We start from the raw sequence: 13870 nt of genomic DNA, 5'->3' as shown, positions 1-13870 counted from the left end.
CGGAGCTGAGGGAGAGGAGAGAAAAAAATAAAGGAGGAGGCGACGGGGAGGACAGAGGAGTTACTGGCATTTCCATTTTGAGCCTGTATGAAGGCTAATGACTCGAGGCGGGCTGCTGAGACCGAGCGAGGGTTCTGCAGGTGGTCCTCACAGGAGTGGAGAGCTCCTGAGGAGACTAAGGCCATTTTAATTGGACACTGAATAACGATATGACTACTTCACAGAGAGAATAGTGGGGTGGTGCTTTCTGTTCCAAAAGGCCAATTACAGTATATTCATGTTGCATTGCTTTTATCAAGAGATGAAGGTGCACAGGTTCGGTTTAAACCTGATGGGTTTTATGACCGATTCTACACAGAGGATATACGTTGTGGCATTGCAGAGTGATTTGCTTTGGAAAAGAAAACAATTAAAGGGAGTTTAGGATTATAAATAGCCATCACTAAGTGGTAGTTTTTGACAACTAGTACATGTAAGTGACAAAGTACACGTTGCTGCTGACAGCAGAGGGAATATGGCAATTGTGTGGTACATGCAAACAAACATGCTGAAGAAAAATAAGTTTTCTGTAGTGAACATAAGTATTAAAGATGCCCAAGTCAATCATTTTATAGTAAAATGTGTAATGTGACAAAGAGTGACAGGGAATTATCACCTGACTCTGCAATTTCCCTCAGCTCTCAGTGTCTTGCAGCCCATTATTTTTTGTTTAATGGCCCCAACTTTACACACAACGTGTTGGTTCTCTCTCACCACTCTCATCAACCTTGTTTCCAGCAGCAGCAATGCTTTCAGCCAAGAAGCTGTGATAAACCCACTGGATGCAACTGGTTGAGAAACAAAGTTAGCAGCTGGTGAACAGCAAAAGAGCCAGATACTTCCCTCAGGAGCTGGTAGAGACCAAAAACAGAGCTAAAAGAAGAGTGAATATTGGCCTTACATTCGTCGGGTGGCCAGAAACAATAACACTCATTTTGAGCATATACATGCATTTTGTGGATGTATATGCTCAAAATGCACGCAAATTAGTTTTAACGCCACTAATTTCTTTAAGACATTGACGCAACTTGCGATTTTTTATCTCGCAAAGGGCTCAGTTTTAAAGCTAGAGTGAAGATACTGGCATCATTTGAAACTAGAAAATCTAAGGAATTTACCAACCATGTCATACTAGCTTGTTGCGCAGGAGCCTAAATAAAGCACCAAAATTACGCTACATTTTGGCGAGGAAAAACTGGCATGACCATTTTCAAAGGGGTCCCTTGACCTCCGACCTCAAGATATGTGAATGAAAATGGGTTCTATGGGTACCCACGAGTCTCCCCTTTACAGACATGCCCACTTTATGATAATCGCATGCAGTTTGGTGCAAGACATAGTCAAGTCAGCACACTGACACACTGACAGCTGTTGTTGCCTGTTGGGCTGCAGTTTGTTTTTTATGCTAAATGCAGTACCTGTGAGGGTTTTTGGATAATATTTGTCATTGTTTTGTGTTGTTCATTGATTTCCAAAATAAATATATACATACATTTGCATAAAGCAAGCATATTTGTCCACTCCCATGTTGATAAGAGTACTAAATACTTGACAAATCTCCCTTTGAGGTACATTTTGAACAGATAAAAAATGTGCAATCAACTTGTGATTAATTGCGATTCAATATTTTAATCGATTGACAGCCCTTCGAGAAATATTGATTATAAAAGTAAAGCAAAATATTGATGTATCTCAAAATTGTATTTAAGTACGGGTCTTGGCTATATCTGCTTGTTCATTGGTGTGTTGTTAGGTGCTGAAAGTCACGAATGTGTCATATACCAGAAATAAATTCCTCCTGCCTCCAGTAGCACAGCAACTTCTTTTCATCTGAAAAAACAGAACACTCTAAGATGCTGTGCACCAGAATGAGCACGTCAGCCGCTAATTGAGCCATTACTATTAGCAGAAACAAACAATTCTATAATCGTGATAAGGCGAGGCAATATCACCGAATGAGAGATGTGGTGGATAGGAGCAGCAGGATCAGAAATCAGTTGCAGCGGGTGGATAATATATGCCGGGCTATTTTCTCCCCGATGCAAATGTGGTCGAACCATTTCTCCCAGAGGCGGTGCGCGGCGCGTGTGTGTGCAGAGCCTCGGCGCTCCAATCTTTCAGCTTATTAATTTCATATTTACTCATTTATTTTTAAATGTGTTGAGTGATGGAAATGCGGCAGACTGCAGCTCTGAGGTGCTTACATGGCAGATGGGTTTAAAAGGGGAAGTGAGCCAGTGTCAGAGGCGAGGTTTCAATTCAAAGTTGAAGGATCTTTTTTTCTTTTATTATTCATGGAAAATGAGAATTATCAGTGGAAAGTTGACAGAGCATACATGGCGTCTTACTGGGCTCCTTATTAAATACAAACGGTACACTCGATCAGTATGGGACTCAAATGTCCTGCTCAAAGGCACACTGACAACATCTTCTGAGACAGGGGAAATGTGTCCAATGTATGTCCTTCTCCAAACCTTTTGAAGGATTCAAACTGGCAGTTTTACAGTATCAAATCCCTTTAACATGTCTGTATTTACTTCATGCATCTTAGACCAGCGTTAAAGCATTAGAGACAATCACATTGCTTAAATGTCAATAGATGGTTTGAGACGCATTCTAGCCAGATGTTGAAATGGTCTTTCTAAGCGCGCAGCACTCACTGGTGCATGGAAGTAGCGACTTGCAATCTTTACCTGGCAGTGGTGCCTTCCCTGATTTTAGGCGGGTAAACTAATTTATACCTTGCCACTCCCTGTGTCTTGGGCAGATCAAATAGCAGTCTGATATTAAAACTACAATTACCGCCTCACGGTTGTATGCCTCCGCCAACCCTTCAAGTTGCAGTTTACATCCATGTCTGTCCAAAATATCATCACGTCATCATTTTATACTATTAGACATCTTTGTTAAATTGTCATAATTAGCAGATGAATTCTTGAGTTATGGCAAAAAATGTGTTTTGTGAGGTCACAGTGACCTTTGTCCGCCAAATTCTAATCAGTTCATCCTTGAGTCCAAGTGGATGTTTGTGCCAGATGTAATACCGTTTCCTCAAGGTGTTCGTGAGATATCACGTCCATGAGAATGGGATGGAAAGTGAGGTCACAGTGACCTTGACATTTGACCTTTGAACATCAAAATCAAATCAGTTCATCCTCGTATCCAGGTGGACCTTTGTGCCAAATTTGAAGAAATTCCCTCCAGGCGTTCCTGAAATATCGCGTTCACATGAATGGTCCAGACGCACAGATAACCCTAAAACATAATGCCTCTGGCCGCGGCTGTCACCGGCGCAGAGGCATAAAAAGAGAATGAGGCCAATCCATCAACACAGTGTGGGTATCAACGCAAAGGGCCCTGCCAAAAAAGTTGAACCTTTCAAATATCTGCCAGGGCTCATTCCTGGTAGATTAGTAAGTAATGTGAATGTTGTTTTTCTATCATTTACCCCACGATTGTCGCCACAGAAGGTAAAATAAATGATCTTCTCGGATTGTTTTTTCTTGTCTCATTGATACCTGAAGCAACACGCCCTCACCAACTTGTTTCTGTTTTCGTCCTTAATACATCAAAGAAATATTGGAGATGCATTGCTCTCCAACTGCACAAACCTTGGGAAGAAGCGTTTCCTAGGTTGCTGAGCTGGTTTAAGAAGCACGGCAATCAGATGTTGCAGGTCAGTAAGGCTGCATTCACACCAGGTCAGACGTTGCGTCGATTCGTCGCAGGGTTGTGCGGCGGTGTAGAAGATGGACCATTACCTGCGACAATTAACGTCTTTTGTTCCCTCGAGGCACAAATCACCAAATCCTCTTCCTTCTCCTCCCCTGTCTTCATATTCTTCTTCAAGTATAATTTTCTCCATCTCCTGCTCTCTATGTGTATTAAATCATTTTTGGATTTTGTCCAGATACAGTATGAGACACATGGAATTGGGGCCGCTGCTAATTCCCAGTGATGAGTCAGTTAAATATGTGCGGCCATGTGTGGAAGGTCAGCACCAGAGTAACAAACTGAACGGGTGTTTATTATTTATTCTGCTCCTTAGCTGAACTATCTCATGCATGCATATTCAAACTGCATGTTTACATCTTCACTCTGAACTGAATGCAGAGCCGGGAAGGCTTGTTCCCACACGCTCCCTCCCTCCCTCTCTCTTCGAACACACAAACACAACCTGTCACTTCTAAACTCTTTCCCAACAGCATTTCAAGTCTATTTTAATTCCCTTCCCTCCCTTAATTGTGTTGTAATTTTTCAAATAGACAACCTTATTCTTCTTTGTCATCCTTTTCTTTTCTCTCTTCTTATATTTGAGCTTCTCTCAATCACATTCTTATCTACATTTTCACATTTTTTGCAATTGGATAATCAAATGTTTCAATCTGACGGTTGTTAAGAAAACAATCTTACCACAAGCTCCATCTAGTAGCTGTTCTGGAGCTTTTGATCATATCTCATGATCGTCATCAGCAGATGGAGTTTGCTCAGTTGTCCAAAAAATTGTAAATGTTAACATTTCCAATTGTTTTCCAAGGACTTCTTGTCCATGTTGGCGTAAAAGCTGAGATTCAATCTTGACCTTGACATCGCCATGTTCTGATGAAGATCGTGTGAAGCTTCAGAACACATATTAAAAAGGACCTTGTGAGGAGATTGTTTTCTGTTTCCAAGGTCAAGAATGAACATTACAACTTAATCTAAATGGTGATTTGATAAATAAGTCAACAAAGAAACACATAACGGATATTTTTAAAGTGGAAAAAGGCAGCCGAGACATCTCAAACGTACACTACCAGTGCAGACATTCTTCTGTTTGGTTGCCATTGAAATGATTCAGCTAGTATAGCATTGAAGTTGATGTCATGGCAGTTTCACGCGCCATCGCTACGGCAATCAACTGAGAATCCTGCCTACACTGAGGGGTAACTATCTGCAGTGGAAGCACAACATAGAGAAAAGTATCCAGTGGAAACACGGCATTATTCACTTTAAATGGCACTACAGTGGAAACCGCTTATAGTGATCACGTTTACACTGATCAACCGCTTATATGGATCAAAAAGCTTGGGACAGAATCATTCCTATACAAATGCTGTTTAAATAATTTGCTTATAGTAATCAAGTAGTCCGCTTACAGGGTTCATTTGGGGCTTTTCATACATGACAACATGTGGAAAAACATTTTAAAACTACGTTAAACTAACATCAGTTGAGTTTTTGTTTTGTTTTTTACTTTACTCCCGTGATAATTTGCCTCGAGGACCGTCTGCTTACCAGCTGGATACCTGTGGCTGATGCTGCGTGCACATTGATATCATGAGGGGAAAAGGAAAGTAATTTTCTCTGAAAAAAAAATGAATGCGCACGTGGAAAGCACCTGAGGTTGAAAACGCCCTCGTCAAGTGGATTGATAACACCCCGTCAGATAATGCCTCCAAAGTGAAACTCGGCCGACCGGCTCCTCGGCACCGCAGCGCCGGCAGCTCATGCAGACCGGCGCCCATCGCCCTCCACGCCACTACTGTGTGAGAGGACGAGGAGCCCCGGCAAAGGGGTGCCATTCATCAGCATGCACGCTCGTGCTGTAGAGCCGGCCAAAAGCGGCAATGCCTCAAAGACAGAAAAATCAGCAGCGAGCTAGTAAATAGCGAAGCGGTCCGTTTCATTATTCATGTAATAAATATACAAATGTCAATTAGATGGTAATCTGCATGAGAAATGACGCACAAAATCCAAGATTCAGTTATAACAATCATCCGCTTGTAGCGATCAATTTGACCCGGACAGACGTGATCACTATAAGCGGTTTCCACTGTAACTGTAAAACTGCAGGGCTTCGATTTAAACAAATCGTTGTACTCATACCGCACAAAAAGTTATTGTGACCCCTGACCCGTCATTTAACATGAACAGTGAGCAACTGATCTTTCCATTAGCCTGAAGACACATCAGCTATCACTCCCTCTTCATGCATCCATACATACATACACACACTTTTGTTTCCTCCACTGTGTTTAATGGCAGTGTCTGTTTGATGGCTCTGCGCTAACACAATTTTCCAGAAAACCAATTTGTTGGTTGTCAGCCAGAAGCCCCTTTTTTCTCATTATTTGTCACGAAGCGATTTGTTTCTGTGAGTTTAGGGCTCTTCTCTGTTGATATGAGAGAGAATTTTCTTCCAGGGTAAACAAAAAGACTGAGTGAAGTAATTGGCTGCCAGTTTGCCATGTAAGGTTTACCAGATTGCCTGTGTGATCGACCACAGACTCCTTCAAAAGGCCTAAATATTCGCAGTATAAAACATCAACTCCGACACTTGCACGCGGCAGATATACGGCAGCTAATTTGCTCTCATCCGCGCAAACAAAGAGATTCTCCTCGGATAACACGATTTCAGGGCATAGTAAACATCCTTACAACAGCATGAGATTCAGAGAAACTTAGCACTGGGCAACACTTTGCTCTGGGGACAGCATGATGAATAAAATTTGGTCTGATAAATAAATGTAGAGCCTGTGTATTTAAAGGCCTCTGGATGAGATTATTAGCAGCTCACACAGCGATTAAAGCCAACTTAAGAAGTCGCCAGCGGCTGTGTTCCCACTGCCTAATTGAAACCATTCCTTATTTACTCATCTCAACTAAGGGGATCAGAGAGCAAGCAAAGACGGTTTCATTTTCCACTTAATATCCACCGCCTCGTGAACCATGCGCACACGCAATAGCACCCCTCTGGGGGAAAGGACAGGGTGTTCATGTCGCACCAAGACGAAGGGGGGAAGGAAAGAAAAAACAAAATCAGAGAAGGATTAATTCCATTTCTAAAGGCAGCCAGCGGTGGAGGAAGGGAGGGAGGAGGAGCAGAGGGGGGGGAGGAAGACGAATACGTTTCACCCGTTTGCGATGGCGGCCTATTTCTTTGTGTTAATTCCTCCACGCCTTTTAACTTCTAAAGCTCTTGCATTGTGGCGCACTAGGACAGAGTGTGATTGAGAAATTTGGAGGAGTATTTTTAGCCAAAGCACTCACTTTCCCTGAGGGGACAGCATATGATTTTTTTTTTTCCTCCCCTTCTTCCTCTCCTGCTTCTTTCGTGGTTTCACAATGAACCTCTGGATTTGTGCCCGGGAGGAAGAGTTGGGATCCGAACTGAATCAGCTCTCGAGCTGCATCACAGGAGGAACTACCTTCTGATTGGCGCTAGCAGGCTTGTTCCAGAAATCCCTTTTTTTCCTCTATTGCAGTTGCTGATGATGTAGTACAGCACGCTGAAAGCACGCCACATCATTGTGGTATACAGCCTGCACAAAATGGTTGAACAGCTGAATTTGTCTGCCAGAGGAAGTGTGGTTTGTCGAGGTATAAAGGCTGGGGAGTGACAGAATCAATGCAAAAGGATTATAATAATCTCATTCTGAAAGAATCACAGAGTTGTAATCAATTACAGATATTCAAAAGACAGAAATCAGATTAGAGATACAACCTGAGCTTTCCTTTTTTTTAAGACGGCTCAAAGACATTTGAAGGAGAAGTCCTGAAAATGCAAAGCAACATTATCAACTGTTAGTTGTTATGGTGCTTTTAGATTGAATCTGAACATTTTTCATCTCTCTTTATTCACGCAAATTTGTCTGCTTATTCACCACACACACACTCGGCAACTATACAGACGTTGGCTGTAGATATCTAGATATATACAGTACGTCTTGACGGCAGACATGTGACTCAAGTCATTTGGTTCAAGTCTCAAGCAAGTCCTCAGTCATTTTTTCTTGGTCAAGTCAAGTTAAGTCACAGGTTATGTCAAGTCAATTTTTTATTTTTAAATGAAAGCAGGAAGTGTTGATTTAAAAATAAATCTTTACTTTTGTTCATGTCCTTGACACAGTCTACAAATACAGACATTGAAACTGTAGTAATGTTGCTGGTATGATGTCAGTACACAGTCAAAAGATCATTTTCACTGTCTGTTGTTGCTGTGAACTGCGCATGGCTTGCGGTAAAAATAGGCGAGAACTCGAACCTCTAGAGGAGACGCAGCTGACACGCTACTCCCACGAGCTGTGTGGCTGCTCTAACCTGTTGACATGTACGCCGAAATAAAAAACAACAGGTTCCGCAGCCGCCACATGCTGCTGTCGTTCCCTGTGTGGCCCGGCCGTTAGACATATACACTGCGTGACTGTTTACCAGAGGAAATTCCCTCAGCATTTTGCTAAAATTAAACTAAAATAGCTCACAGTAGTTTAAGCTAGACAACAATTTACCTCAGACAGATTGCCAGACGCTGCTCTGGGTCAATAGGATCCCGGTTGTTGGTCCTCTGCCTGCCTATTCAAACCTTTTATTGAAAAAGTACTTCAACTGTCGCAAATTTGCATTGCTGCCGGTATAAATAGTTCTGATGCAAAATATTCACAGCTGGGTATTTTATGTATTTTAATACACTGGACTCCACTGGAGTCAATGAGAACGTAACATTTCCTTTCTAATGTTGGCATCCAGTATTCTTGAGCCTGTAAGTGATGTGCTTGTAATTATGCTCCCAAGACAGCAAATTCAAATTGCACATCCACAATCACACGAAGTACATGTACAATAAAACACTTCGATGGCTTCTTAGATAAATAATGTATGAAATGCCACTGTGACTGTAACGACATGCAGAACAATCAACAGTAGACTGTAGAAAAGCATGTAAGTCATACATTATAGCAGCACTTTATGTGCAGTCCAGTAAATCACTCACTATTATATTACGAACAGCAGATCCACACATTACTATCACAGTAACGCAGGCACTTGTCAGCTTCGTCTGCACAGGCCAAATGTAATAAATGACGCAGATGTTATGCAGAGCTGCTTTGCTCACAAGACTTTAACATCAAACAACCCTCAGAATGTGTGAGAGCGTGCTGTCTGGAGTTTAAATGTGGGATGACTGACTGACCTCAATTTGGCCCCTGATGCCCTCGTGTTTGCATCGTGGGAAAAATAACTGTGTGTATGGTGTTAACACCATTCTACACAGCTCATAATTATGTTTCTGTTTATTTAGACAGGAGAATGATCAGTCAAATTTCCAATGTGAGGATGAAAGTTGGAGTCCTGACCAATATAGCGCTACAGAAATGAGTCTCACAACCTGGAACTGAGATAGCATTTTAGCACTTCCGGTTCCCTTGTCTGAAAGTCAATGGGTTTTTAGTTAGATGCCTGAAATAAGGTCTGTGGTTAACACACGCCGAAGAGATTTTAACTTTTTGTTCTACAACATAAAGTACATCAATAAATATCCCACTCGTGAATTTTGAAGCTTTTATGAGACTAAACGTCATCACGCTGACTCATCCGCCTTTACAGCCTCGTTGTGTATACTAGGGATAGGTTGATTTTTCGAATAGTTGTTAAATTATAGAGTTTATGCGACTATTCTTCCCATCTTAAAACATATATATTTCCCTTGTATTAACTGTTGCAGGTGCTGCCTGGTAGTAACGCTACTATCGGTAAAACGTGTGTGGCATGTTCAGGGAGGAGAGTTGGTTACCCAGAGGAGCACGGCGGGCGACCAGGGCGAGGCCGCCGCGCCACGCTTGGTTTAAGGTTCCGAATAGCAGGTCAAGCCCGTTGGCACCGGACCACCCTCCCCGGGCAGACCTCCCGCACCGCCGCGAGCACACCCCGACGTTGTGTCTGCGTGTAAGCGGCGCTGCGCCCCTTAGTAGTTTCTGCAGGTAGATCAGCTGTTCCAGCATCAGAGCATATCATCATTCAAACCCGATTATTCTAATAATAATCGACTAATTCCCAGTGATTTTCGAATAGTATTTTTGCTTGGGATGCACATCCCTAGTGTATACTCACGTTCATGCGACCGTGGTGTAGTTTGTTTATAGCCTAACGTTAGCGTTTTACTTCTGCCGATTGCATTCATGCTCAAAAATCATACAAGTTCATTTCTGGAGATTATCTTGTTGCACAAAACGTGCAAGTATCGTAAACGTTAGTTTGCCACAGAGCTTATTTTCTGCAATAATCCAAAATCCAATTGAAAAATCCCATTGGCTTTTTGTCGAGGGAACCCAGGGCGATGCTAATTTCCTGGTTTGCCTACAAAATACGTCATCCCTGGAGCACTCTGTTACATTCAGGCTTTGCATATTTTGGAGGCACATCCAGAACCAACCAGAAATAGCACCTACAGAGCATTATAGCTACAGTTTTGGGGTATTTAGAGTATCCAAATACACCCTGAAAGGAGCTTTTCGGGCCTCGTCTTGCACATTACTGCTATTATTTTAAAGTCTTGATAGCGTTGCTGACTCTACCTGAGACCAAAAGCACAGAACTGGCTGGCATCGCCTCGCCGGTCTCCTCAACCCACACTGTTGCCCTCTCTCTAACCTCCCATTGAACTTCTGTACTTTTGACTTTTCCCATGGATCTGAACGTTTCCTTCTGTATAGTCTCATTGACTCTAATTAGCCATAGCGGCATTTCCCACGTCTTGTGACAGCTCGTACAGACAACCAGACCTCCGCTCTCTCCCTCTCTCCCTCCCTCCTCTCCTCTCTCTGGTCTCTTGTTTTGCATCCAGCTCTTTGTGTTGGCGCTCTCCCACGCGCCACAGCTGTTTGGCCTGCAGTAAATGTCGCCTCGTACGGCGCGCTGCTGGGATCCCAGCCGTCATGCAACCCGGGGCCAACGCCGTCTCCATCATGGGTACTCAAGCTTTCACTCTCTGTTTTGACCTCTCTGTCGTTTCTTCCTCCATCTTCCCTGTCCATCCTTCTCTCCTTCCCACAACCCAACTCTCTGTAATCTAATTGCTCCCATTCCTGAACCTGAACCGCTCTCCCTCCCCGCACTCATTACCATACATCCTGATTGGCCGATGTTGCCTGACAGAAGCTGCGTGTGGCTTGTTGTAACACAGCTGGTTGCTCCCTGAAACAGGCCGTCACCAGCGGCTGTCTGCTGCAGGCTTTCATCCCTCAGGGAGGTGTGAGGAGGCGGCTAGGAGAGAATAATGCTGAGAGAGAGCTTTGCGCAGCAACTCCGTCCCTAACTTTCTTTTATCAAACAGCTGGCCACTCACTGATTGCACCTCATTAATGTCAGGCCCCTGTCCGCTGTTCTTGGACAGTTACGTTGAGCTGAGAGGGAATCAAAGTAAGTGTCAGAATATAGAGAGTTGCCACGATACACGATACAGAGCCTAAGCAATCAGCTCTGATTGGATTTTGAGCCACTCTTATTAACTCCCAGATTGAGGGGATGGAGCGAAAAGCGTGATACTAATTGCCAAAACAAACCGGGATTGACTTTAAAATCAGTGTTGGTATCTGAATTGCAAATCTTCACGTGATGTTTGTTTTTTTGGGGAGGGGAGGTTTGGGGAGTGGGGGGGTTGTAAAGCAATTTTCCTCCTCTCCTCTTCATCTCTGTTGGGCTGATGGGCACATATAGCTGTACCGGAACATTTCTACAATAATAAAGACCTAAATTGAATGGAAGAAATCAAAAGGAGGCTAACTGCTGTGAAAAAGGACTGTCATTTACATAATTTGCATAGTGTGACAGAAATAGCCCAGATACTAAGAGCTGCAGGGGAACATTTTTCTTGTGTGCTTTCCTGTGATCGGTTTACTTTAGAGTCACCTGAAACTGTATGCGTTGGATATTTCTTGCTGAGCTGCATGAAGACTGGAACAACTAAATGCGGTGCTAAATCGTTCTCACGGACATTTTTTTTAAATGTCACAATCAGGTGCAACAAGGAAGAAAACTTAAATTCAGACACTGAATTAAAGGGCTGTTGAAGGAAAAAGGGGCTAGAGGGAGGTGGTGAGGATAAACGGAAAGAAAAGCAGGTAGGGCAAGAGACATCGTGACAGTAAATGTGCATTTAAATACTCGTTATTACCAGTTGAAGGTGATTCGTGCTGCTTCTAAATACAAATGTGTCCTTTTCCTGAGAAAAAAGTGATTGCTGTGGAGACTCAGCAGTGATATGTGTGGAATAAACAGAAGAATAACTACATTATGAACATGAGCAGTGACCACCACCATGGCTGACAGACAAGGAACAAGAAAACTAAAATTTCATAAACAGAAATCCAAAGTCACACTGTGCCGTACTACCGTACTATTTAGTATGCCAGAAAAAGGGCAAATATGATTGCTTTATGCAAAAGTATGTATAGATTTATTATTGGAAATCAATTAACAACAAAAAACAATGAAAAATATTGTCCAGAAACCCTCACAGGTACTGCATTTATCATAAAGAAATATGCTCAAATCATAACATGGCAAACTGCAGCCCAACAGGCAACAACAGCTGTCAGTGTGTCAGTGTGCTGACTTGACTATGACTTGCCCCAAACTGCATGTGATGATCATAAAGTGGGCAGGTCTGTAAAGGGGAGACTCGTGGGTACCTTGAGAACCCATTTTCATTCACATATCTTGAGGTCAGAGGTTAAGGGACCCCTTTGAAAATGGCCATGCCAGTTTTTCCTGACCAAAATTTAGCGTAAGTTTGGAGCGTTATTTAGCCTCCTTCACGACAATGCCTTTAAAACTGAGCCTGGTGCAACCTCTGATAGATTGATTGCATTAATGCGTTAAAGAAATTAGCGGTGTTAAATTGAATTTGCGTTAACGTGTTATTATCTTGTTAACTCTGGCAGCCCTAGTCCCAATACATAGCATAGTCAAATGCCGTATGCCAAAAATACCAGGATGTCTTACTACATCTGGTCGCATTATGCAGTATGCAAGCCGGCACGCTTTTCTGGCTATTCTGACCCACAATCTTCTGTGCAGCAGATATATGAACAAGAGGGTCAATGTTCAAGGCACAAGGTTATGACGAAGTAGTATGTCCCAATTGTATACATACTGCATGCAACAGTATGTACTGTTTAAGGGCAGCTGCAGTATGCACTAAATGTAAAAATAAAAAGTATGTGATTAGGAACGTAGTCACAGTCCTGCTTGCTGCAAGCAAGAAACTGTTAACTTTCTCCAGGAAGTTCAAGGCAAAAACGGCACAGTCATCAGCATAGATGTGTCCAAATACACCCCCCAAAATTTAATTTGTGTAATTCCACATACAAATTGTTTTAACTCACACATTATTTCCTCTCAGGTGGGACGTCCACGTTGCGTCTCTCGTCGGTCCGGGAGCTGCCCGGCCAGCTGCAGGAGCTTTACCAGCAGGGATTCGTTCTGGCATCAGTTCACCCGTTCATCCACCCCTGTGGCCCAGAGTCCAACAGCCCACAGCACCAGCTCTACCGGGCCATACTGATCCGACTCAACGACGGGTAAGAGCCACATGAAAGTGATTTTTTGACCATTAAATGTGTAATTGTCTGACATTGGAATAAGGGTCAAAACATTAGCTTCCACCCAGCCTAAGCTAATGGAAACTCAACCATCCAACAACAGTTTCTGTAGACAATTTAGTCATTAGTCGTTGCTCCTTTTGTAGATATGAAGAGCTCATTCTAAGCCAACGAAAACACAATGATTCTTAGTTTCCGGTGATTATACGCTAATGAAAATGTGGTTCTGAATACTATATTCCATTTCTGCCAATAGATCCCCCTAAAATCCTACACATTGGACCTTTAAAAGGGCTGACCCTGAGGAAATCATCTTTCAGGGGCCTCAGACTTCTTAGCTACACCCCTGAGAATAAGACCTCTGTTATTACAAAATAATGCAGCCATTATAGTCACTTAAGAAAATATCTTGAGATTGCTAATGCACCTTAATTGGTGTCATTATGCAGAAAAACACTTGATGGAAATCA

General features: G+C 42.7%; 2 protein-coding genes across 6 annotated transcripts in view; one reads left to right on the top strand and one right to left on the bottom strand.

Moving 5' to 3' along the window:
• Positions 1-13870, bottom strand: part of LOC119496646 (cysteine-rich venom protein) — a 146835-nt gene that overhangs the window by 57459 nt on the left and 75506 nt on the right. The gene's annotated exons all lie outside the window — the stretch shown is intronic.
• LOC119496645 (raftlin-like) overlaps positions 1-13870 on the top strand; it is a 128881-nt gene that overhangs the window by 42761 nt on the left and 72250 nt on the right. For both annotated transcript variants that reach the window (XR_005208756.1, XM_037784099.1), the window contains exon 3: positions 13202-13379. Coding sequence is in view for 1 of the 2 variants with exons in the window: in XM_037784099.1 (XP_037640027.1) it covers positions 13202-13379 (178 nt within the window). In the remaining variant the exon portion in view is untranslated. The remainder of the gene's footprint in view (positions 1-13201; positions 13380-13870) is intronic.

Source organism: Sebastes umbrosus, chromosome 11 (genome assembly GCF_015220745.1).
Source record: "Sebastes umbrosus isolate fSebUmb1 chromosome 11, fSebUmb1.pri, whole genome shotgun sequence".
In the NCBI taxonomy this organism is placed as follows: domain Eukaryota; kingdom Metazoa; phylum Chordata; class Actinopteri; order Perciformes; family Sebastidae; genus Sebastes; species Sebastes umbrosus.
This window is presented reverse-complemented; position numbering and strand designations above follow the sequence as displayed.